General features: G+C 39.5%; 1 protein-coding gene across 1 annotated transcript in view; it reads right to left on the reverse strand.

The window, feature by feature from the left end:
• Positions 1–27727, reverse strand: part of LOC126094484 (DDB1- and CUL4-associated factor 12 homolog) — a 79419-nt gene that overhangs the window by 21410 nt on the left and 30282 nt on the right. The window contains exons 4-5 of the mRNA XM_049908879.1: positions 15560–15841; positions 166–322 (exon numbers count right to left, since the gene is read on the reverse strand). Coding sequence (XP_049764836.1) covers positions 166–322; positions 15560–15841 — 439 coding nt within the window. The remainder of the gene's footprint in view (positions 1–165; positions 323–15559; positions 15842–27727) is intronic.

Here is a 27727-nt window from a genome sequence, read left to right on the forward strand (position 1 = left end):
ATTGCATACTAATCAAATATACTATGATAACAGTACAATTTTTCATCCTATGAATACATAATGCTACAACTAACTACATGTAGCAGCATACTTACTAATCTGAGGAATGTTAGTAAATCTGAGGGATTGTATCACGCTTAGCAACAAATAGTTTTCAATACATACCACAGCCACTATAACGTGTTGATATTTTTTTCACAGCTTGTAAAGTTCGAGCATCTAAAAGCAGAGTGTAGGAACGACAGCCAACAGCATACATTCCAGTATCTTGCACTGCGAGACACACATTTTCTTGACATGATGGCAGCTTTCTTGAAAACTTCTGTGGAATGATACAGAACAAAATAATAAAAATATTGTTATTTTTGCACAGAAGTACTAGGAACAATATTTAATGTAGTGCATTGAATCACAGCTGCCTGGAACCTGTGTGTGAGTAGCCAGTATCCTCATAGATCTAATGTGTTAACATATTTTTGTTTACATCAGTGATGAAACTATCCAAGTCAGAAATGTCCTACTTACCAAAAGAAACTGTAAAAGTGTAACTGAGATACTAAATTGTGAAAGAAATCCCGAACTCTGAGAGCATACATTGCACCTCAAACAGCTGACTGAAGAGTGAGAGAAACAAAGAGAAAAGAAAAAGAAAGTAAGTAAAAGGTGTTTAACGCCATAAAAAATAGAACATGATACACTCAGGTCTCAAGATCAAAAGATACACAAGGAGAGAAAAAATAATGAACTGTGACTGTCAAAATAAGGGTTTCTGGGATATTAATGGAAAAACGTTTGGCAACAGAGCAGATGAGATATGCACGAACTGTCAAGAGAAGCTCAACATAGATGGAAAGGAAAGAAAGGAAAGCAGAATACAGATGTGAACACCAGGAAGGAAATGATCAGATATGTTGAAGTAATGGTTGAGGAATGAGGCCACTCTCACTGCAAATGAGGTGTCATTTGTAGGATTTAGAAGTTTTGGCAGTGAGAGTGAAAGTGGTAAAAGCAGTGACAACCACCGCAAACAGTCTCTTCGTATATAAGTAGGAACTGGAAGGAAGGACATGCAAGTACCATACAAACTGCACGTGCAAGCCAGCTGCTTGTTTCATTTATCAACACATCACGTCACTCCTTCTCAGTACCTGTTCTGTCCACCCAATGCCTTCTTCTGCAGATTATTCTTTAGCTTTTTACTATCCAATTTTTTGCTTTGATTTCTTTTCAAATAGTTTCTTGCACTCATGTGACCATGGGCCTCAATTTATAGCTGCTGTTCCACTTACACAAAGATTTTAAAGACCTTCTCTTCTTTTTGTTTTTCTCTCCACCCCTAAACCAAAAGTTCGTGATTTCTTATATATTCCTTTGTTGTTTACTACCTTCACAAGTTTTTTTGTAACATCTACATCATTTTTACTAGTCTTCATGTAATTAAAAATTCTATTTACATTGAAAAATCAACACCTAAACCATAACTTTCCTTGTTGCCAAGTGATATCTACCCAAAATCACTGAATAAAATGTGATATAAGAAGACTGGAGACATACGATAGTTCAAAAATATGTTCTTCCAGCCTCTTAATTGTTTTCATGTGCACATGTGTTTACATTGCTTCTTGTCAGTAATAATAAAATAACAATAGATCTGACTTAATTTGATTTTACTTAAAACGTTTACTGGTGGCTACCCTGCAATGCTAAAGGTTTCCGTCTGTTGATGGCAGTGTCATTTTGTTTGGGCCCAGTTTATCAATGTTCTTGCTGACTTTGTATGATTTAATTATACAATCAGGATTAATTTAATTTCAGTGAATGCCCTGTGAGCTTATTTGTTTAAATTTTATTCATACACGAGTACCTGGCATTACCTGCATGTGTATGATCCTTGTTCAGAAAGTAAACATACTGTGAGTATAACTGGCTGTGGCTTACTGTTTTTAAGTTTTGGCAACAATGAGTAGTAGAGGGGGATCCCATGCAACAACACAGTAGTATGTAAACCAATATTGTAGTATCCAGTTGCGTGAAAGATGTCTGTATGAAATCCTGCCAAGTGCGAACAACAATCTGTGTCCTGATTCCTACTCGTAGACAGAAAAATACCTACCAAATTTGTTTCACAAAACAAAACAGTTTATGACGGAGGTGTTATGAACAGAATAAGTGTGTTTAAGTGGTGTATGGAGTTACTGGAGACAGAACATATGTTCATGATCAAGAGAGGAGTGGAAGACCTTTCAGAAAAAGTTGTGAAGAAGAAGAAGAAAGTTTTGCTGTTAGGTAGTTCATATGGTAGAGGCCTTGGCCAACAGTTGGAGGATTAACTAGGGTCAAATTACCATGTCACAAGTTTTTTTTAAACCTAGTGCAAGTCTGGGTCAGGTGATAGAGGATGTAGGTTCAGTTTGCAAGGACTTCACAAAGTAAGACACCTTGGTAATAGTGGGTGGAGCAGGCAACATTATAGACAAGGACTCTAATTATTCAATTGAGGGTGACCTGGTGAAGATAGCTTCAGCAACAAGACATACTAGTGTTCAGTTTGTATGTGTTCTGAGGTGTCATGACCAGCCTCATTAGACTCTTCTGTTGGATCACGTATGGGGTTTCATATCAATGTGGTTTCTGTTGACTCTATGAATAGATGGGATTACACTAGGCATGGCCTTCTCCTCAACAGGAAAGGGAAGGGAAAACTATTTAGGCTAATAGCAAATGATTTCAGGAGGGGGAGTGGGGTACTATCACAAATGGTAAAGTACCAGTGGTTACAAGTGAGAGAATAGCAGTTTTTATACGGTAGGTAGGGAAGAAACAAAAAATGATAATAGACAGGTTGAAAATGACATTCACACCCATAAAACAGGCAGCCAGAAAGCAAATTTTAATGTCCACAAATCACACAAACAGCCCCTGACTGAAACTGGGAATATTCAGAAATTGACAGAAAAATTAGGTTCATGCAGTTGTAATTCAGCCAGTGCACAAATCAGTTATCTTATTACATCAGAATATGTGAGGCCTAAGGGGTAAGCATACTGAGTTGCTTATTTGTATTGAAGAATTAGAGTTGAGCAGATCAGTTGATATAATCTGTCTCTCTGAACATAATGTGACCACTGGTATAGATACGAGGGCCGTTCAGAAAGTAACCTCCGGTTGATTTAAAAAAAATACACCAAGTTAAATAAAAATATTTTAATACATACATCTTACAACTACATCTTTGCACTATTTTTCTACATAGTCTCCATAGTGATTGAGGCACTTATCGTATCTCTTCACAAGCTTTGAAATTCCTTCTGCATAAAAATCACCCGCTTGTGCCTGGAGCAAGCCTGTGACCGCATCTTTGAGCTCTTCGTTGTCATCAAACCGCTGTGACCCAAGCCATTTCTTCAAATGCATGAAGAGGTGATAATCACTTGGCGCCAGGTCTGGGCTGTAAGGTGGATGGTTGATAACGTCCCACTTGAAGGACTCAAGAAGGGCCGTTGTTCTGCGAGCAGAGTGAGGACGGGTGTTATCGTGCAAAAAAACGATACCGGAAGTCAGCATACCACGGCGTTTGTTCTGTATAGCCCGTCGTAACTTTTTTATTGTTTCACAGTACACGTCTTGATTAATGGTCATACCACGTTCCATGAATTCAACCAACAACACCCCTTTGGCATCCCAAAACACCGTTGCCATCAGTTTTCCGGCAGAAAAATCTTGCGAGGCTTTTCTTGGTTTGGTAGGTGAATTTGAATGTGCCCACATCTTTGATTGTTCTTTTGTCTCAGGGTTCACGTACTTAATCCAGGTTTCGTCACCGGTCACGATTCTGTTTAACAATGGTTCTCCTTCGTCCTCATAACGTGACAGAAAGTCTAATGCAGAGGCCATTCTTTGAGTTTTGTGGTGGTCGGTAAGAATTTTGGGCACCCATCGTGCACAGAACTTACGGTAACCCAATCTTGCTGTCACTATCTCGTACAAGAGAGTCTTAGAAATCTGTGGAAAACCAGTAGACAACTCCGACATTGAGAAACGTCGATTTTCACAAACTTTTGCATCAACTGTCTGAACGAGTTCGTCAGTCACCAATGATGGTCTACCACTCCTCTCTTCATCATGAACGTTTTCTCGTCCACTTTTAAATAAACGTACCCATTCACGGACAACTCCTTCACTCATAACTCTTGGTCCGTACACGGCACAAAGCTCACGATGAATAGCTGCTGCAGAATATCCTTTGGCTGTAAAAAACCTTATGATAGCACGCACTTCACATTTGGCGGGGTTTTCTATTGCAGCACACATTTCAAACTGCCACAAAAACTAAACTAGCGCAGGTACGACGTTCACTCGACCACGGCTTGATGCCGACTGACCTGTTGAGTGCGTGAACGCACAGATGGCGTCGCTACTCCCCCCACAACCCGCACTGTGACTGATCGGAGGTTACTTTCTGAACCGCCCTCGTATATTAAATGTTACAGATGCAAGTTGGCTTCTTACTCCTGTAGAGAAATTATGGAGGAAGGAAAAGTTGCCACATTTGTCAGAAACTGTTTGAATTTCAAGAATATTTATATTAATAAATTTTCCTCAGAGCTGAAGCTTTTGCAACAGAAGTAGTATTTCATAATAAGTCCTTTATAATAATAAATACATACAAAGCACTTTAGGAAACTGTAGCCTCTTCATCAAAAATCTGGAAACTGTTGTCCCACCTCACAGAAAAAAATAAGGAAATAGTGGTTGCTGCTGATTTTAATGTAGATTTATTGAATAGCTCTGTCAATGAACACCTTATTGCTATCAGTAACACTGTCACTCAATTTAATTCCTACTAGTGCGAACTTTGCAACTAAGGTATGTAAATGCTCTGAGACTGCTACTGATAATGTCTTTGTAAATTATCAAGGGGAAAAAGTCATATCACATAACCAATAGTAAGTGGGCTATCTGATCATGACATTGAAACTTGTCAGGATATGAGATCTATAAAACCTGAGTACAGAACATAACAAATCAGTCAAAAATTGAGAATTTTAGAAGACTGCTCAAAGACATGAACTGGATAGATGTTTGCAATATTTCTGACTCAAATGGAAAATACAAAGCATTATAAGTTACTTTCTCTTTTGAAAACTGTTTTCCCTTAAAGGTAACTCAAATCAAAGAGAAGTCTAAAACAAACCATGGAATACACAAGGAATAAAGTTATCATGAGGGAGAAAATGGAGACTGTATCTACTATCTACGAGTAGCTCTGATTTCAGCATTGTAATAAATTAAAAAGAATACTGCAAAATATTGAAGCAAGTAATCCAGAAATGTAAGCAGAGAGCATCCCAGAGTGCCCCAGAGAGCATCCCACAGTCCCCCAGAGAGCATCCCAGAGTGCCCTAGAAAGCTGAAACACCAAGAAGAATCGCTTCTCGGCTTTTGGCAAGATCAATGTGTAGTAGTAAGTATTAAATGATAATACAGGCATGGCTGTGTAAAACATTCAGTTGCCTCGAGTTAAATAAAGTGCTGCAGCTTCGTTATATATAGCATCCATGCTGTCGCCTGTGCGCAGTATTATCAAGCAACATGGGCGTGGCAGCTGTGTGCATTCACTCTATGCTGCGGTGTAAAGCGCGTGACCTTGAAGCGGACTTAGCCGCTGAGCGAGGCAGCCGGGCAACACGGGCCCTAGTATTACTAGGCCCGTGTTGCTGGAAAACTCAGCATCCGGTTGCGCAATCGGGACTGATAACGCGCGCTGGCGCTGTTATCACGAGGCACATCCGCTGGGGACCCCTGGAGGGGGCCTCTGGGGGCCCTTGACGCTCGTGAGGCAACAGCATTTCATTCGACTCGAGGCAGCCGCACTGTGCACACAGCCATGCCGTACCGACGCAGAAGATATTCAAGGAGGAGCAGAATGCCTGTCTACAAGAGTGTGGATAGCTTTTCTATTACACCAAATGAAACAGCTCAACAAGAACTTCTTCAAGGACCTATTACCTTTGTTGGTTGCAAGATTCAATTTTCTTGTACAACTACAGAGGTTGTTAGTGGCAATTCGTGGTTGACTGTTGCTATAATACGAGGAGGTGATTCAGCACTAGGAGGACTTGAGAGCTACAACGAGAGAGATATAATATCTTTTCGTACTTTTGCAATTGGTGTAATACCTAACCGTAGTTATGGAACTTGTGTAGTAACCACAGACAAGCCATTTTCATTGTATACAAGGAACAGGAGGAAGATAAATGCTGATGAGAGACTAAATATATGGTCCAAGATTAGTGGTGTTCTTTTAAAATATATTGTTGTACCTTTTTTAAAACAAAGCAGCTACTGAAGCATCTTTCTCTTGTGTGGGTTGCAGGGTTTACAACCCCTGGGGAGGTGGGTGGGTTTGATGGCTGTGTGCATTCAATCTATGTTGCGGTGTAAAGCGTGTGACCTTGAAAAATAATTACATCTGGCAACAAATAAAAACTATATGGGATATAGTGAAGACAGACACAGGTGGGGCCAAAAAGAAAGAGGAATAGGTAATTCTAAAAATAAATGAGACATTGGTAACAAGTGCATGTAGTGTTGCAAACCTCCTAAACAAGTACAGTAGAGCGTAAATTATCCGAACGTCGGTCAACCGAACGACCGCTTAACCGAACTGTGTACTCGCTCGCACCTATTACTCTCCCACCCTACCGTCCATCATCCCCCCTCACTCCCAAACCAAGTTTCCCACAGAAGTCGCCGCACTGGGCCACCGCTGGCGGAACACTGCTTTTATTGGGGCCTTCACAAGGCACTGCTGACCGGCCAAGCCGCCAGTCGCTGTGTTTCAACAATCAGCACACTTCTGTCGGCTTGGCACTGGCAGTAGAAGTAGCGGCAGTATCAAAGCTGTTCACAGCAACAGCTGCGCCAACTTAGAGTTGAGGCGTGCCGCTCCGCGCAGTTTGAAGGACTGCGCGCCCCCGAGAAGAGCTTCTTGGCAAATAAACATGTACAGTTTCATTATCCGAACAAACCAGTTTTCTGAACACCCATGTCCCCCAATTACTTCGGATAATCGACGCTCTACTGTACTTTGTTTCTGTTACCAACAGCTTGGGGTTGTCAGGTTTGGTAAACTGTCTAATGGAGTATCTGAGACCAGTCTTTACAACTAACTTCAGTAAAATGGGATTGACACTCATATTTCCCAGAGTAGTAGTATCCATCATAAAATCTTTAAAATCAAAGTATTCTAATGGTTATTACGAGATATCAATGAAGTTAATCAAACAGTGCTCATGTGAGTTGAGTTGTATGTTAAGTTGTTTGTGTCATCAATCTCATCATTGGAACATTTCCAGACTGGCTAAAATATGCTGAAGTTAAGCCTCTTTATTAGAAGGGGGGTAAAGAGATACCACCAAACTATCAACTAGTTCCACTTGAGCCAGCTTTTTCAAAAATATTTGAAAAGGTTGTGTTCAACGGTCATGTGACTGCAAATAACATATTGTCCAAGTTACAGTTTGGGTTTCTAAAGAGTTTCAATATAAAGAAAGCTATTTACATGTACAGTGAGAACGTACATAATTTCTGTGACCTGTCAAAAACCTTGGACTGTGTAAATCACAGCCTTTCTGTTACGTAAATTAGAATATTATGCTGCCACCAGCAGTGCTGCAAAATGGTTTGAGCCTTACCTAACTAATAGGGAACAAACAGTACCGTTGTTAAATACCATGGAGTAAGCAGTCAGTGTTCTTCTGATTGGAAATTAATTACATCTGCTGTTCCTCAAGGTTCTATCTGGTGTCCATTGCTTTTTCTTGTGTACATTAATGACCTCTCGTCTGTTACATGGCCTGAGGCTAAGTCTGTTTTGTTTGCGTATGATACAAACATTGCAATAAATATAGAGTCAAATACAGATTTAGAAATAGGTGTTAATCAAATTGTCACTGACATCAAAAAATGGTTTAAAGCTAACTGGCTGTCATTAAACTTTGTAAAGACCTACTATATGCAGTTCAGAACCTGTAAGAGATTTCCTTCCAGCATGTGTGTAACATATAAAGATGTGCAGATTGAAGAGGTTGACAGTGTTAAACTTCTGGGATTACAACTCGATAAGATTAGATTAGATTCAGTTTTCATTTCATAGACCCAAAAAATGAGATGATTCTCGTGGGTGTGGACATGTCAGAAAATATAACATAAAACATTTGAATATAATACTTACTACCCTAATCATTTATACTTACTAACCTTATCATTTGTCAGGAGATAGTCAAAATAGGTTAATATAATGCAGTAAATTGGAACAGCTAATATTTACAGAATTAACATGCTGTCAGAATGAAATTCAGCTTGGAAGGGCATACCACAAAACTGCTGAAGTGCCCAAACAAGTCTGTTTTTGCCGTATGAATGATATGAGATGTAAAACTTGCATACTTTGCTTACTTTCATTCTAATATGTCATATGGGATCATATTCTGGTGTAACTCGTCAAACAGAGTAAAAGTTTTTAGATTGAAAAAGCATGTAATAAGACTAATTTGTGTTGTAAATTAAAGAGAATCATGTAGAAATCTGTTCAAGGAACTGGGTATTCTAACCACTGCTTTTCAGTAAATTCATTCCTTAGTTAAATCTGTTGCGAATGTTATATCTCTATTTTCAACCAATAGCTCAATATGTAGTCTCAATAATAGAAATAAGAACAATCTACATAAAGACCTAAATTCACTTGGTCCAAAAAGGCGTCCAATATCCAGAAACACACACTTTCAATAAATTGCCAACAACTATTAAAAATATGGTTTTAGATAAAGCACAATTTAAACAGAGTTTGAAAAACTTTTTGGTTCGCAACTCCTCCTATTCTACATCTACATCTACATCCATACTCCGCAAGCCACCTGATGGTGTGTAGTGGAGGGTACCCTGAGTACCTCTATTGGTTCTGTCTTCTATTCCAGTCTCGTATTGTTCGTGGAAAGAAGGATTGTCGGTGTGCTTCTGTGTGGGCTCGAATCTCTCTGATTTTATCCTCATGGTCTCTTCGCGAGATGTACCTGGGAGGGAGGAATATACTGCTTGACTCTTCGGTGAAGGTATGTTCTTGAAACTTCAACAAAAGCCCGTACCGAGCTACTGAGCGTCTCTCCTGCAGAGTCTTCCACTGGAGTTTATCTATCATCTCCGTAATGCTTTCGCGATTATTACATGATCCTGTAACGAAGCGCGCTGCTCTCCATTGGATTTTCTCTATCTCTTCTATCAACCCTATCTGGTACGGATCCCACACTGCTGAGCAGTATTCAAGCAGTGGGTGAACAAGCGTACTGTAACCTACTTCCTTTGTTTTTGGATTGCATTTCCTTAGGATTCTTCCAATGAATCTCAGTCTGGCATCTGCTTTACTGACGATCAACTTTATATGATCATTCCATTTTAAATCACTCCTAATGCGTACTCCCAGATAATTTATGGAATTAACTGCTTCCAGTTGCTAACCTGCTATTTTGTAACTAAATGATAAGGGATCTATCTTTCTATGTATTCGCAGCACATTACACTTGTCTACTTTGAGATTCAATTGCCATTCCCTGCACCATGCGTCAATTCGCTGCAGATCCTCCTGCATTTCAGTACAATTTTCCAGTGTTACAACCTCTCGATACACCACAGCATCATCTGCAAAAAGCCTCAGTGAACTTCCGATGTCATCCACAAGGTCATTTATGTATATTGTGAATAGCAACGGTCCTATGACACTCCCCTGCGGCACACCTGAAATCACTCTGACTTCGGAAGACTTCTCTCCATTGAGAATGACATGCTGCGTTCTGTTATCTAGGAACTCTTCAATCCAATCACACAATTGGTCTGATAGTCCATATGCTCTTACTTTGTTCATTAAACGACTGTGGGGAACTGTATCGAAAGCCTTGCGGAAGTCAAGAAACACGGCATCTATCCGTGAACCCGTGTCTATGGCCCTCTGAGTCTCGTGGACGAATAGCGCGAGCTGGGTTTCACACGACCGTCTTTTTCGAAATCCATGCTGATTCCTACAGAGTAGATTTCTAGTCTCCAGAAAAGTCATTATACTTGAACATAATACGTGTTCCACAATTCTACAACTGATCGACGTTAGAGATATAGGTCAATAGTTCTGCACATCTGTTCGACGTCCCTTCTTGAAAACGGGGATGAACTGTGCCCTTTTCCAATCCTTTGGAACGCTACGCTCTTCTAGAGACCTACGTTACACCGCTGCAAGAAGGGGGGCAAGTTCCTTCGTGTACTCTGTGTAAAATCGAACTGGTATCCCATCAGGTCCAGCGGCCATTCCTCTTTTGAGCGATTTTAATTGTTTCTCTATCCCTCTGTCGTCTATTTCGATATCTACCATTTTTTCATCTGTGTGACAATCTAGAGAAGGAACTACAGTGCAGTCTTCCCCTGTGAAACAGCTTTGGAAAAAGAAATTTAGTATTTCGGCCTTTAGTCTGTCATCCTCTGTTTCAGTACCATTTTGGTCACAGAGTGTCTGGACATTTTGTTTTGATCCACCTACCGCTTTGACATAAGACCAAAATTTCTTAGGATTTTCTGCCAAGTCAGTACATAGAACTTAACTTTCGAATTCATTGCACGCCTCTCGCATAGCCCTCTTCACAATACATTTCACTGCGCGTAATTTTTGTTTGTCTGCAAGGCTTTGGCTATGTTTATGTTTGCTGTGAAGTTCCCTTTGCTTCCGCAGCAGTTTTTAACTCGGTTGTTGTACCACGGTGGCTCTTTTCCATCTCTTACGATCTTGCTTGGCACATACTCATCTAACGCATATTGTATGATGGTTTTGAACTTTGTCCACTGATCCTCAACACTATCTGTACTTGAGACAAAACTTTTGTGTTGAGCCGTCAGGTACTCTGTAATCTGCTTTTTGTCACTTTTGCTAAACAGAAAAATCTTCCTACCTTTTTTACTATTTCTATTTACGGCTGAAATCATTGATGCAGTAACCGCTTTATGATTGCTGATTCCCTGTTCTGCGTTAACTGTTTCAAATAGTTCGGGTCTGTTTGTCACCAGAAGGTCTAATATGTTATCGCCACGAGTCGGTTCTCTGTTTAACTGCTCAAGGTAGTTTTCAGATAAAGCACTTAAAAAAATTTCACTGGATTCTTTGTCCCTGCCACCCGTTATGAACATTTGAGTTTCCCAGTCTATATCCGGCAAATTAAAATCTCCACCCAGAACTATAACATGGTGGGGAAATCTTCTGTAGGTGAATATCTTAACAGAGACCATTAGACCATTTGCAAATGTCTTGTAGATTTCTGTTTTGACAAAACTTGGTCACAAGTTAAGATTCAGTATTTTGTGCTTTATTTATTGAATGTGCAAAACTATTTTTCATTCTGACGGTGTATTAGTTATGTAAATATTAGCAGTTATAGTAGTTCCAGTATATTGTAATGCATTCACATATTTTGACAATATCCTGACAAATCACCACTAAAGTGAGAATTATATTCAAATGTTTTATGTTATACTTTCAGACTTGCTCCGCACCCACAAGAATCTTCTCATTTTTGGGTCTACGAAACAAAAACTGAATCTAACCTAATCTACAAGTGTGCTCGTTACACAATAATGCCTGTCCTCACACTGCTACCAAGGCACTTTTGGACTCATTTCCTTAGGATGTTTTGACCCCAATGTTCCCCTGACTTGGCACCTTCAGATTATCATCTTTTCACCTCCATGAAGGCACACACAAGTGGAATTAATTTTTCATCCACTTAGTAGGTGCAGAGAGAGGTTCTTAAGTGGGGAACAGAGCTGGTGGGAGAGTTCTTTAAGGAGAGCATAAAGAAGCTTGTGCCTTGGCTCCCACGTTCACTGAACAGGATGATGATTAAGTGGAAAAATGTTCAATAAGTGTATCAACAACCTCCTGTAGTTTCTTTTCAAATACATTTTTACTTAAAAAAATAGAAATCTAGTTAAATTTACTCTCTGATCATGCCACGTATTTATTCCAATCTTCTGTTAGTCCTTCTCCTCCACCCCTACTCTCTGTCTATCTGCTCCTGCCCCTCTCTCTGTCCATCTCCTCCTCTTTTCTTTCTCTGTCCATCTCCCCTCTCCCTCTCTCTCTCCATTTCCCCGTCCCCTGTCCGTCTCCTCTTCCCCTCTCCGACTGTCTATCTTATTCTCCCCCCCCCCCCCCCTGTGGCTGTCCATCTCCTACTGCCCCCTTCTCTTTCCATGTTATGACCCTCGTCCCAATAGGAGGCTGGTGGTTCTTACCCCCAAGGTATTTCTTTCCAGTTCGTAACTAATGTGTGTATCAAACTTGACTGAAATCTTTCAAGGGGTTTCAGGTGAGCTTTTTACCCACTGCTTTGCCCACATATATGTTTCACACATATTGAACATATCACATTTGCTTGTACATATTTTTCTCTGTATCTTTAATGAATTTTGCCCTTCAGTTTCACTTTCGTGCAGCTCAATGTTTATGATGACATATGGGCTGAACTACATGTCGTACCATGATATAATTTTACAGGTGCATCCAGTTGAATATTTGGTTACTGCCTGTGAAATGTGCTGTGAACACAGTTTGCAGTAAGGAAGTAATAAATTAAAAGTCATGCATGATACAGCAATTTTTCACACATCTCAGTATTTGACATCATACCGTCTCAGCTGTGTGTCATACAATGATATGTTTTTGTAGGTTCATTCAGCAACATGTGTGGGTACTGTCTGCAAAAAGTGTTAGGAATAGAGACAGTAGTAAAGAAGTAATAAATTTAAGCATAATGCATGATGTGGCAGTTTTTCATGCATCTCAATGTCTGTGACATAATATTTCCTGAAATATGTGTCGTGTGGTGCTGTAATTTTGCTGGTACATGCAGTAGTATATGTGAATACTGCCTGCAAAATGTGTTACGGATACAGTTAGCAGCAATGAAGTACTAAACATCATGCTTAATGAAGCAGTTTTATTGCATGAACGGCAAAAATGTATATGGGATAAACTTTTTCCTTTCATCATTTTGTGGGGGTTGTCAGTGAGAAAAAGCTTCATGAAGGTTTGAAGTTACACGTAACGTCTGTTGCAAGTCACTATGTGTTCTCATTCTCAAATATTGGATGAACAAAGTAAGGATATTTGTACATTGTGGGTTACACAGCTTTTTTGCCCCTGCCCCCAACCCTTTCATATGTAGGTTGTTCTTAGCCCTACAGCAATTCTTTCCTGACAATAAGTGATATGTATACCAGGTTTGTTTGAAATCAGTCCGTTGATTTAGAAAGAGATGTGGAACATACACATATACATACATTTTTATAATATGTATGGATTCTTTTATGCAACCTCTCTGAGTCATTTCTATTTTACCTACAGGGTTTAAGTAATACTTCCTTGATTTAGCTAAGCTTGCATTTTACAACTGCCCAGTCCTTTTTTTTCATTTATTGGGCTTACAGGTCTCAAATGGTGCACTGACTACTGTTTTTTTCTAACATGTGTTAACTGAAACCTTCTTGGTGTGTTCTAGTAAAGCCTGGATTTCATTCTTTCTCATCTGAAATCGTTTTGATAGAAGGTCTCAGCTATCTACTTCTTCTGAAAAAATTTTTCAATTTTCAATTATTAAAATTTTTGCTCATTTCCTTAATTTTAATTATACCTTTAAATTCACATGTTTAATATGAAAAGAAGACATATTTTTAATTTTAGCTTTTGTGGATGACATGTTACATTTGTGTGGCCTCGTACCATACCACTCCCAGCTCCCCGCCTGTACAGTATCACACAGTTTTGTTGAAAATTAGATTATACAGCAATTTTTCATGAAGGAGATCGGTAATCCAATTTTGTACACTGCTTGAGAAAGAAAGTGAAGCACCCAGTAAAGAGAAGGAAAAACTGAAAGAGACTTCACATGTTGAAAGGGGATTACAAAATCGATTCAAAATTACAAAGAGCTTGGCAGGATGAGCCCACTAATCAGTTGGATCCCTTCTGGAATTGATGCATGCACAGATTCAGAAGGGAAGAAAATCAAAAGACCATTGTATCCTCTCCTGATGCAAGCTGGTCCACAACTGTTGTAAATGGTCCTTGATATCCTCAATACTGACACTGGGTCACAGTTGGCATCCAAGCTAGTCTCACGTATGTTTTATTGAGGACAGGTCTGGGGACCTGGCTGGCCACTGGAGTACCTCAGCCTCACACAGACAATTCACAGAGACAAGCAACGTGTGGATGAGCTTTGTCCTGTAGAAAAGTGGCACCACTATACTGTTGCATGAGAGGTAATTCAAGGGGATGCAGGATGTCCATGACACACCATTGTTCCAACAGATTTCCCTCAGTCACTACCAACCTCGAGCTGAAGACATTCCCGATGGCTCCCTACACCATGACACAAGGAGTTATATAGCTGAGCCTCTCCAAAACATGGGAAGAATGGGACCACTGCTTAGGTCACCACCATACTCAACAACAATGGTTATCCGAGATAGTGCAGAACCACGATTCATCACTGAACACAATGCAATGCCATTCCTCAGTCTCCTACAACTGCCGGTCACAGTGCCAATTCAAACATAGCCATTTGTGCTGTGTTAATGGCAGCCTATACATGGGGCAGCGATCCCCTAGTCTGGTTTCTGCTAGTCTCCGACCAATGGTGCAGGATGACGCAGAATGTTGCAAAGAGTCCCTTACTTGTTGTAGGACAGCAGGTGCAGATATAAAGAGGTTAGAGCGTGCTTGGTGCACAATATGGCAATCCTTCCTTGTGGTGGTCAGATGAGATCAAACAGAACACTGGCGATGAGTATGACTGCCCTCACATTCTCATACAGTCCAACATTGGGTCACTTCACCTCCGAAGGCCCCACAAATGGTTCAACCTGCCATGGAGACCCACAATGAGGCACCTTTCAAACTACGTCAGGAGCTCGTAATGCTGTCTTACAGAAGTATGGTGCGTCTCCAAGTCCTTCAGGGGGATCACTCAACATCTTAGCTGTTCGAACTCCTGATATATCCTATGAGGGCTGGTAACAACAATAAACACCAGCAACACTAATGCACTCTGATGGCCATTCTACCTGTCACAGAGAATTGCAACTACAATCATTTACGTGCTCACTGACTGTGTGTATGTGTGCAAACTTACATTGACATCCTACCGTGTCTTCTGGGCTTCAGTTTCTTTGTCAGGCAGTGTAGTAACCGTAACATCAACTATTAATTCTGTCAGTCAGATTGCTACTCAATGTGTTACTGTTACCATTTCAATGCAAGAAACACCACACAAAATATAAATTTTAAGAAACTTTCATTGCAAAAAAAGTGTTCAATCAGCATTCCAGTATTAAAAGTAACTTTATATTTCTTCCACTTTGCGGCCACAGTGATTATATTATCATCTTTTGTGCACCTTTGTATTAACTAACCAGGAATGTCAGCTGACTGAAATAAGTAATTCACAAATCAACAACAACTCACCTGCTCAAATGTTTCAGCATTCCATATATGAATGAAACCATTAAGAGACAAGGCAGCAATTTCCTGGAAATTCTTGTTGAAAGCTACAGCCCTAACTTTTTGTGCTGATCTGCATTCCTTTGTAGCCAAAGCATGAACATGTTTATAAGATGGCCCATCTTCTCCATCCATAAGCTCGTCCAACTGCACTCTCCACAAGGCCATGCGAGTGTCTCGTGATCCAGATACAAGGAACTGATCATCAAGCCAACACATGTCAAACACCCAGTCTTGATGCGCACCCTTTCAAAGAATAAAAACAAACAAAAACTGTCTAGACGTGATTCATAACTTGCATCAAACTGTTATTTACTACAAAACAGTGTTAAACTAACAGAGAAATTTTACATTTTCACAACACACTACACATCCGCTCAAAGTGCATAAATACTTCAAAAACCAAACAATACTTGGATTTTAAATAGTGTTCAATGCAATCAGATAACCACCACTCATTAAAAAATTAGGACATTTTAAATATTATAAGCATCAATGTCTCTAAATCAAAGCTAACAAATTGTGAATGACTGTGGCAAAGTATAAATTAAATTACTGTATAGTTTATAAAAATGATGACTGTTCTTCCTGAAATAGAACTGCATCACATAGATGCTTCAAATTATATTTCAGATAAATCAAATGCACCTGTGCTTACTGCGACTATACTTCCCACCAGGGTGAACACTAACATAAAAGAATGATACTTTAGCACAAGCATGTAAAGCTAAAGGCTGCTGTTTTGTCAGATAACAAGTGAAGGAAACACATAAGAATCCTAAAGCTCAACAACAGCAGCACTAAGTATTCAGAATCTTTATTCTTAAAGTATATAGTACATAGTAGCAAGCAACAGGTGAGGTTCCTGTAACTAACAAGGTCAAAAAGACTGTCAAAGAATAAGCACATTATGTAACCCACACTTCAGGGCCAAAAACCTTTATTCAACACAAAATTAGCATTTTGTAACAACAAATTAAACTGTCCGTTAGTCCATAAAATGTAAACAATAATAGCTCCCCTTAAGATTAATGTAAGTCCAGGTAGGACACCACCATTTTACACGCTTCTGCAATTACAATATTAAGCACAGTTCCAAATAAGACTCGAGTGGAAATCACTGTCATCAAATAGAAGAACTATATGGAAACGTTATACCAGCTCATAGTGTGCAGACAACAGGCCCATCACTCTAGTCATGCAGTAATCAGAAAGCACAGCAGTCACTATCCTAATAAAAGTCCAATCCAGTCCAGGCAAACAGCAGATGTGGTTGTAGTTCACTTCATAGTTGCAGAGCCAGATGACAGCAGCTAGTGAAGGCAAAACTGAGGGGGAGGTAGTTGCTGGGTAGGACAAGCACTCTGAGGGTTCCATACAAACTTAATTACGGATATAGACAACAATAAAATTTTGTGTGGCTCAATGGCCTGATGCATGTCTTTCTACTGAATCCCACTTTGGTGACTTGTGTGTCTCTAACCTACCCCAGCAGCCCAATCAGGGAAAGTTGACCTACAGCTTAATGTGGAATCTGAACCATGCGTTGTTTCTGGCAACTCCTCACATCGTTGAGACGCGAAGGCTAGGATAAAACAAAGACTGAAAAGTACATATCTGACAGAGTTTTGATCCTGCAGACACTAAGTTTTCAGGCATACACTTTACTGCTAGACCACCAGGCCTGAAGTGCAGTGCTTGATTTGTTATAGTGCATGTCGGTACCAGTACCTCTGACAAAAAGAATGCATTAAAATAACATTAAGCCATCTAAATTTAACAATACAGCCCCCAGTAGGTCACAGTACCAGAATATCTTTTTTCACAACTCAAGCCCTGCTGACATTTACATAAATAGTTCATCTATAGGTTGTTGTCTGCGAGTATCAAAATATGTGACATATATGGCCATATCTTTTGACTGCATTCACTTAGAAGCCGACATGTTTTGCACTGGTGAGGGACCTTAAATATTAGTATTTGACAAATTCTAACTAGATACTTCTGCCTGTTCCTGAGAAATGGACAGACAGAAACAATTGGCAAAAAGAATATTTTTTATATGATTTAATTATAATAATAATAATTTTTTTCATTTGCTTGTACTGTAAAACCTTGTTTGTGTCAAATTTCATGAGTCTAGATCAACAGGAAGCACACTATAGATTTTGATGAACGAGTTGGTGAGTATTGGAAAATATGACATAAATGGACGTAACTTTTGACTGCACAGACTGAGAAGCTTAAATTTTTCACACCACCAAGGGACTGTAGACTTTAGTATGTGACATAAATGTAAAATTCATACCCCCACCAGTTCATGAGAAAAAGTGGTCTTAGCAGTCGGATGGGCAGACAAATGGACACACGGATGACAGCAAAAAAAGGACTCCGATAGGGGTACTGTTTTTACTGACTGAAGAATAGAACCCCATAAAGAGAGACAAAGGGGGCTAAGGTCAAGATTCACACAGCATATACAAAATTCAGAGAAAGAAACAAAATGTGTAGAGAGAGAGAGAGAGAGAGAGAGAGAGAGAGAGAGAGAGAGAGAGAGAGAGAGAGATGAAAGAATATTAAGAAGTTGAATTTGATGGGCTTTAAAAATGAACATTAGAAATATGCCATTACGGCAAGACCACACGATAATGACAATCAACCTGGAATGCTAGATGAAAAGCAAAAACCACAGTGGAAAGGTAAAATGAACAATTACTATGACCCTCCTTTTTAGAAGGTTGTTCAGTAAAAGTTTCTAAGAAAATTGGCTTCCATAGCTGGAAACTGAACCTGCTCCTATTGGATCACAAAAAAGGTGAATATGATCCTCCTTAAAATGACTGACAAAAACGTAGGAAACCAGCTGCCTCAATCCTCATTCCACCTTCCTCACCAAAATATTTGGTATGTAAGCATATTCACAGTCTTTTCACACAGAACATTCTAAATCCTTTTACCCTGTTTCTCTTTGTAATTAAACCTTTATATTCAGCACCCCCATCCACTGCCACTTTCTATATATGTCTCTCTCACATTGTCTCCATTTTCTCTCATTGCTTTACAGTATATCCCATTGCCAATGCATCCTCTCTCACTTACACTCCATCACTGTCTACACAACACCTAAGCAGCTCAAAAATTCTGTGGTGTCCAACTTATGTTTCCCCTATACCCACAAGTTCAAAATTTCGGTCTAAAATACATTCTCCCCAACATCTACAGGTTAAAGTATGTTTGTTTGGGTGCTACAGACCACTCCAAGCCGACATATGGTCTCCACTCATCTGTATTTTTAATTTTCACTGTCTCCTCTTCTTTTCCTCCCACTGTTTCAATCTCCATCCACCTGTCTTTCTCTTTTACTGCCACTGTGTGCAACTGACCATCAACAACTCCTCTTTGAAGCTCAATGATATTGTCTTCATCCATCTCTCTCTCTCTTTCACTGCCACTTTCTCTCTCCCACCACCACTGTTTCCTCCCTCTTTCTCTCTGTCTTCCACCATCACTTTCTTTCTGCTACTGTCAGCACAAGATCATGCAAATATATCCGCATGCCAAAATGTTTGGTGAGGAAGGCAGAATGAGGTTTGTGGCAGCTGGTTTCCCACTTTTCTGTCAGAGTCTTTTAAATAAAAGCATATTTGCCTTTCTGTGTTCCGGTAGGAGCATTTTTCTGCTGGTTTCCTTCTCTCCCCTGCTACAGTAGGATGTGCTGCTTATATAAATTCTGTTGTACGTCAGTAAAGTTTTATGTACTTTGAATAATTATATGCTTTGACAGATATAAACAAGAAATAAGTATCCACAATGTAAGTGAACACAGAATCATTTGCTTTACATTTTTTTCTGGGTACTTCACTCACTGATTGCAATTCATCAAAAATGCCCAGATTATGATTTGTATCTTAAAAGAGTAGAACTATTGTTATAAATATTTTATTGAATTTTACATAATTTTTGGAAATCTGTTTAAGCTCTTTCCAGACATGTTAAGATAAGCTTTAACCACTTTTATTCCACAGCAGTGTTACTTTCGGGTATATTCGTATAGGTGTTAAGTGCCCATTATACAGAGAAAGTGCATCACAAAGTTTTATTGATGAAAAAAATGCTGACTAAAACAGCTTGGTGATCTCAGAACACAAGTGATGTCCCTAAAAACTTTGTCATGTGTTCACTATGTCAGTTAAAACTACATTTATGCCTCAGACCAGATATTAATGCACATTTTACATGCATAACTACAATAATTTGAACCTCTGGATCTCAGTTCCCCGAGAACATTACCTTAAGAACATATGGTAAAAATTTTGACGATTTTCCACAAATAACAATTAAAGAAGTAGCCATACTCACAATTGGTACTATGGTACCTGTGCTGGCGTAAGGTGTCGCCAGCACACCGGTTGGCAAAGAGGTTGCAAGAAAATCGATAATAGGCACAGAATCAAGCACACCTATCAGGAGAGAGGCCAAAGACCAAAAGACTCACAAGCAACGCACCGCCAATGCCCTCTCGATCACACGTATTTAAATCACCATCGTGTACCGGGAGAGACAGTCAGTCACTATTCTAGTTGGCGTCTGTCAGTTCATGTCATCAAATACGAGAATGCAGTGTTTATAGCCAGACTTGTACTTCACCAGCAGGAGGCTAATGTGATCTATTGCGGATGAGCTTGTACCATAACAACCGTTCTTGAAGATAAGTAGCTTCCTGTTCTTGTTAATAAGGAACACAGTTAATACATGTGTGCAGTTGTATTACAGAAAGAGGATACCAGCCACCAAACAACATCCTCTCCTTGCTTCCCATGGTACAAGACTCTACAGTGTCAACGACAACACAAAAGTACCCAAAAACAGTGATCTTTTGGGTGTATATTTATTACAGATACAGATTTTCAAAAACATGAAAATGTCATTTCTAGATGAATGTCTAAAGAATGTACAGTTAAAATTTTAGCCATTTGCTGTGGTTACATGTTATAATGAAACTAAGTAACGAATAGATGTTGAACAAATGTCCCCCACACACTCGATGAAAGCTGGTGGAAGAAGGTGACCTCTTCATAATTTTTTATAATAATCTAGACGTAGGAGGCATCAATGCTTGGGTAATCTACAAAGAAGTGACCAACATCAAAATAACAAGATGAGATTTCCTTTTCAAACTTGGGGAGGAACTTGCCATAGATTATATCTAAAGCAGGGTCCGAGTTGAATTATTAGACATAGATGGAAGCTCCCGCCACTGTCAGGTGCATAAACCTTGCAAACAAGGGAAAAGTCATATAAATGTGCATTGTTTGAGAAGAGAGACACCAGTTTCCAGATTGCACAGCTTCGTCTACAAAGATCATATGTAGGTATCTGCTTAGTCTACAGAAAAAGTGATCTGTTAGTATCTAATATAACATTTACTTACACAGACTATAATGTTTACCTTTAAAAAATGTGTATCAAAGTTTAGACCTACAGCAGTACTTAATGTTTAGTATTAAAACAAAAAACAGGCCCTTTAGCATGAGTATTTGTTACAGAATAACTCATATCCTAAAATAAAAAGACAAAGAACAAGCTGTACATGTATCAACTAGAGATGGGACATTTTTGTCTCACCAGAAGTTTTAATGGGTTAAAACAATCCAGTTATCCTACTGTTAAAAAAACACAAAGCATATCTTCATGCAAAAACCACATCTTGGCATTTCTCAGTCCACTAGGGAACTGAGGATCACTGCAGGAGGGAAGATGTTTGAGATATGGAATATTCAGCAGCAGAGGGATAACATTCGTAAAGTATTCTATGTGTTCATAAGCTTTAGAAAGGTGCCACGTCATCTTACCCACGGATTGTACATGATTTAGCACAAAATTACACACAGGAAAAGGTCACTCGAATGTGTGTTCAATATGATGGATGACTACAGCCTGAAAGAAATGTTGCTTCACGTGTGTTGAGGTAAACAATAATAATGAAAGCTTTCTCAACTGGATGTCATAGTTGCTGGTGAGTCTCCCAGGTTCTATGGTTACTGGCTGCGGTCCTTGTAACTTTTCTGTTCCTAACGTTTCATGCGGAGCTGCAGTAACATCTTCAACTTCAACATCTCAACTTCTGTTGAGTCTTGCCAGCTGACGTATCTGGCATCAGAGAGTGATATAAATACTGTGAAAAATGGTTAGGTACAAGTTTACAAGTGGCTGGCAGAGATATTCCTCGTCAGTGACAAAACTTAACTATCTATTGTCATCTCTCAGAAATAAAACTGTGTAGACCTACTGTCCATATATACTAAGTTTCATGGCTTTTCTCTTAAAATTATCCCCATGTTTATATATTTCCACAGCTTCTGGACATAGTTTCTGGACATAGTTTGTTGCTGTAACTAAAACTCCACAGTATGATTTCGTGACTGAAGAGCATGCTCCGCTACAGTTGATTATTCTATTTTCTCTAGTCATTAAAGACTTTTTTGTTCCTTCAGCCATGTATTCAGTTTTGATTGTTCCAGTGTAGACTTTGCCACATGTACATGGAACATAATGTATCCTGCTTGTTGATGTAGGAGCGCTTTTATCCTTTGCAGATCAGAGTACTTGACATTTTCTTTGTTGGTCTAAAACTGGTCTGATGTTGTGTTTCTGTAAAATCTTTCAAGTCTGATCAGTTACTTTTTTTAATAAAAAGGAGAGAAACAGTGTTCTTACATGTTTCATCCTTGTCCTTTGTCCTATTGTTATTTGGTCATAGAACTCCATTTCCTTCTTTAGCTGAATAGCCATTTTTCTCAAAATCCTGCTTCAGATGTTTTAATTGGGCATCCAGATGTTCTGGTGTGCCAATTCTTTTGCCTCTGTTGAGAAGAATTTTAATGACACCACTCTTTTGTTGTGTATGATGGTTGGAGTTCTTATGCAAATATCTGTCTGTACGTGCGGTTTCCCCAAAAACTTTCCAACCTTTCATCGATCTGTCTCGGAACTAAAATATCTAAGAAGGGTATCCTGTTGTCATTTTCTATTTCCATGGTAACTTGCATTTTGGATGTTATTTAGCTACTTTACCATGTGACAAGAGCACAAAATAATTTACTATCCACAAACTGATACCACCAAGACAGCTTCTTATTTGCTTTTTCTAGAGATGATTGTTGGAATTTTCCCAATACAAATTAGCAATCGCAGGACCCAATGGGTTACTCATTGCGACACCAACAATTAGCTCATAAAATTCATTGTCACATTGGAACTGGCTAGGAGTAAGGTAATGTCTAACAAGAGCTTTCAAATTCCCTGGAAAAAAAAACAATATATACATAACAACTTCATTAATGGTAACCATAGTGAACAAAAGTACTACGTCAAAATTTACAAGATCATCTTTAGGAACCAAAATTAGCCCTTCAAGTTTCTCAATAAACTGACACGAGTCTTTCACATACATGCCAGTTTTCCCAATATCTGGTTGTAAATGAGTTGCCAGATATCTTGCTGCTTGTTATGTAGGGGAACTGATAGCACTAACAATGGGTCTCAGGAAAAATTCATAAATTTGATCTTCCTCTAAGATACAGTGTTAATGTTATCAATTCTCCCACATACCAAGTAGCACCATATCTGGCCACTCGTTTGCAACTACAGATCTGGAAAAACTAACTCATACATAAAAGACTCGCATCATTCCATTGAGAAAGCTTACAAGCTAACTTTGACTCCTGAAGATATTTAAGTAAGTTTTAACATGGCGCCTTTGATCATTATGATTCCAATTAACAAAGCTGTGATTTATATAATGGATATTTTACCATGTGATCTGATTGCTCTTTTTAGACACAGCCTTACTTCTAGACAAGTTGTTGATGTCATAACCCACTGCATTCCACGATTGCTAATTTCTATATGAAAAAATTCCAACAATTAGCTCTAGAAAAAGCAAATAAGAAGCCATCTCGATGGCATCAGTTTGTGGATGATACATTTGTGCTTTGGTCACATGGTAAAATAGCTAAATAATATAAATCCAAAAATGCAGTTTACCACGGAAATATACTACCCATTCACATTAAAGTGATCACCTGTCAAAAGCCTGAATAACTACCTTTCGCAGCTCAGACTGCTGTGAGATGTGCAGGAAGAGATTCAGTGATGTTCTGGAAGGTACTGACAGGGACGTGGAGCCATGCCAACTCCAGTGCTGTGGCCAGCTGTGTTAAGTTCCTCAGCTGAGGATTCATAGCTTGAACAGCCAGAATGAGGTGGTCCCATAGATTCTTGATTGTTTTTAAATCTGGAGAGTTTGGTGGCAAGGTGAGTACAGAGAACTTATTCTGGTGCTCTTAGAACCACACACATACCCTGGGAGCTATGTGATTGTTAGGTGCCATAATGACAAGGAAAAACAAAACTGCATGTAGGGGCAGACATGGTCCCCAAGGATAGATGCATACTTGTGTTGACTCACTGTGCCTTCCTGAATGACGAGATCACCTGGCAATGCCACCAAAGTTCCCCACACCATAATATCCCTTCTCCACCCTGGATCCTTCTGAAATTGTCGCAGGGTGTTTGCTTTCAGACATTTCACTCCGTACATGCCAAATGCCATCTGTCTGCTGGAGCATAAAACATGATTCATCTGAAAAGGCCACCTGCTGCCACTCAGTGGACATCCACTTGTGGTACTGGCGTGCAAATTCCACTTTGTCCCGATGAACAGCAGCCATCACAGGTGCATGAACTAGGCACCTGCTGCAGAGGCCCACAAGCAGCAACAATCACTGAACAGCCGTTGAGGAGACACCACTAGTAACCCCTTGGTTCAGCTGGGTGGTTAATTGCTTAACAGTTGCATGTCTATTCACCTGTACACATCTCTGCAGCAGTCGTTCACCCCTGTCACTATGGTCCACGTTGCATCACAGTTGCCTTGGGGGTCAGTTTTGGATACCACCACTGTGCCATCCACAGTGTAGTTTAACCATGGCAGCATGCAAACTGTTTACAAACTTAGCAGTTTCAGAAATGCTCCCACCCTTGGCCCAAAAGCCAATGATCATACTCTTTTGGGCATCAGATAAATCGCTGCATTTCCACATTATGATAATCACAACACTGTTACCAAGCATTATGACAATGAAAGTACTGTTACCAACCCTCTCCCCCTCATGTGCCTTATATATCCTCCATTGTTCATGCGGCAATCTGCTGTCTATGAGTGGTTATTGGATGCTGATGTCAAATGTAAGTGGTGATCACATTTTTTTTTTTTGAGAGAGAACTCCATCACCACCTACAACAAAAGAGAAGTGTCATTAAACATCTTCTTGGCAGAGCCACCTGGATTTGTACATCAGACCATCTTGGCACCAAATTAAAATACCTAAAGAAGGCTTTAAAGGCCAAGGATAAAACACAATGATGGGAAAACACAGTTTGTCTTCCTTTTATTAAAAAATTAACCAATTAGATTGGAAAGATTTTACAGGAACATACCATTAGATCAGCAATGAAAATATGTCAAGCACTCTGATCTGTAAAAAGTAAATGCTCGCCAGTGTCAGCACACTGGGTATATAAAGTTCCATTGGAACTCTCAGGAGAAACATGACTATATGGAATGTACATCTTTGCAGACTACAGAAGAAAATACAAAAACCAGCTGCAGCAGAGCACACACTTCTGACAGGATATCATGAAGGTTTCCAGAATCAACAGCTATATAGAGAAGCCATGGAAATATATAAACATGGGAATAATTTTAACAGAACATAAGAAGCCATGAAACTTAGTATTTATCGACAGTAGCTGTCCAGAATCGATAGTCTCATTTCTTTACAGTAGACAGTTAAGTTGTATCTCTGACAAAGATTCTCTTTATCAAACACTTTTGCAAAGATCTCCAGTGCAGCTCTGGATGAAACGTCAAGAATAGAAAAGTTTCACCTACCACGATCATACAATACAGATTTACCAGTAGCTGAAACAATATCAAGTTGGTCAGAATATCAGCCAGGAGCATGCCCCTCGCATAGACTCTGGTAGAGACCCAAATGAGGAAGTGGGCATTGCAGTCACTGAGCAGCATGGAAGAAATTGAGAGTTGAGTGGTAAGCTGTAGTGTTCTGTACTGGTGAGAATAAGTGACAAGGGTATGTAGAGGCTTCAAAGAGAAAATGTAATTCTGTATAGGGAAATACAAAAGGCAGCAACTTGTAAAAGAGTGTTCAACACATTGACCAGGCTATGAACAATGTCTTGGATGAGTGCCATTACATCAACATGAGCTGGATTTCCCTCTTCGGGAGAAAGGTCATAATGTATTGGATCAAGTGTGGAAGTCAAAGCAGTCTTCAAGCTGTATTTAATTTCTTGTAGGCATATAACAGCTGGAAATTGTAAACATATTAGGCAGCTGCAGTTCTGCTGTATGTGATCTGATGCCACTTACATTCCATTCAAGGATAGCCATGTTTAGGGATGAGAGATGGCAGCTGTAGTAGTTGTAATCACCTTGGCAACTTAGGAGTATCTGTTTTCGTGTGTGTTTCAATACAAGTTTCAGAAGCTGTAGGATTCTTGTCTATTATTTCTTTTCTTCAGAAGTACGATTTTTCTCTCCAGATTGATCAGCTGTTGCTAAGGTAGAGGGTCAGTTGGTGATTCAGGCAGGTGAAGTAAAGTGAATAATGTTTTTGCAGTATTGTTATTGATTAGGATTCTTCAGTTTTCTTTTTACATTTCTCTTTACTTTCTTCTTCATAACTTTTCATTTGTTGGATCAGGATCTGGACCATTGTTGACCAGAAGTACACAGCAAATCTTCTCGGGAGTATTCCCTCCTAAATTTCCTTTCTTCCACATCAGTCACAAAAGAACTTCTGTGTTTAGGTGGAGGTTTCATAGTATGTTGCGAAAGCAGGGTAGTTCTAGATGAGGAATATCGAGATCTTACAGCTTTGTAGAATTTATTGCATTCAACTTACAATTATACAAAATAAATCAAATGGGAGAGCAGCTCCAGCAGTTTTTCTTACAGTGTTCAGTGAGAGCACAATTCGTCACATGGCACACATCAAATCGATAGGCAAGTTCCTCCCAAATCTCTATCAGTGCATCTGAAATAATTGTTGCAACAGCTGCTTCAATACTGTTTCTTAAGTCAGGTAGATCAGAAGGTGGCAGAAGCACATACACATGATCCTTTATGAAGCCCCCAAAAGGGAAAAAATCATGAGGTCAGATTGGCTGAATGTGAAACAAGCTCTGTCTTCCGGCCCACTGTGACCAATCCAGAGGTCGGGCATAGTGTTGCTTAACCAATCCCATACTGAGTTGTGCCACTGAGGGGGCGCACCATCTCGTTGCCAAATGTTCTGTGGTTCAGGTTCTTCCAATTGAGGAAAGGGCTGCCTAGTTCTAGCACATCAAGATAAGAAACAACATTTACAATAACTTCACAGAAAAGAAAGGCCCATAAACTTTCTGCTGGGATATGTCACAACAAACATTCAGCTTAAGGGAGCAAGATGATTCATATGATCTGATGCCCTGTGACTTTTACCTCTGGGGTTCAGAAAGCATCATCTGATGTGCCTCTGCTATCAGCTCATCTACCAGACTTAATAAACTGCACTGAAGCAGTTGTTGCAACAATTACTCGACACACACTGATCAAGGTTTGGGAAGAACTTGCCAATTGACTCAATGTGTGTGCCATGTAATGAATAGTGCTCACACTGAACACTTGTAACAAAAACTGTGAGTTGTTCTTTCATTTGATATAATACTTAAAATTGTAGGTTGAATGTAATAAATGCTACAAAGGCTTAAAGCCATGATGCTCATTTTGAAACACCTAATACTTCAATGCTTGGGGATTTTGCAATTGTGGCACTGAAACGGAGGTTGCAAGTCTGTGTGGTCATATTCTGCTTGGGTCATAATGTAGCCACAATAATGCTCTAACTGCCAGATGGATGTACAGATGGATTTCGGATGGCAGCTTTCGGATGGCAAACATTTTCTGAACAACAGTAAATCAGACCTTCTCCCTTAATCACACCTCCGTGTAGCTAACTCATAAAGGTGCTCAGAACATTTGTGGGATGAAGCAACATGGTACCC

This window comes from Schistocerca cancellata, chromosome 8 (assembly GCF_023864275.1).
Source record: "Schistocerca cancellata isolate TAMUIC-IGC-003103 chromosome 8, iqSchCanc2.1, whole genome shotgun sequence".
Taxonomy (NCBI): Eukaryota; Metazoa; Arthropoda; class Insecta; order Orthoptera; family Acrididae; genus Schistocerca; species Schistocerca cancellata.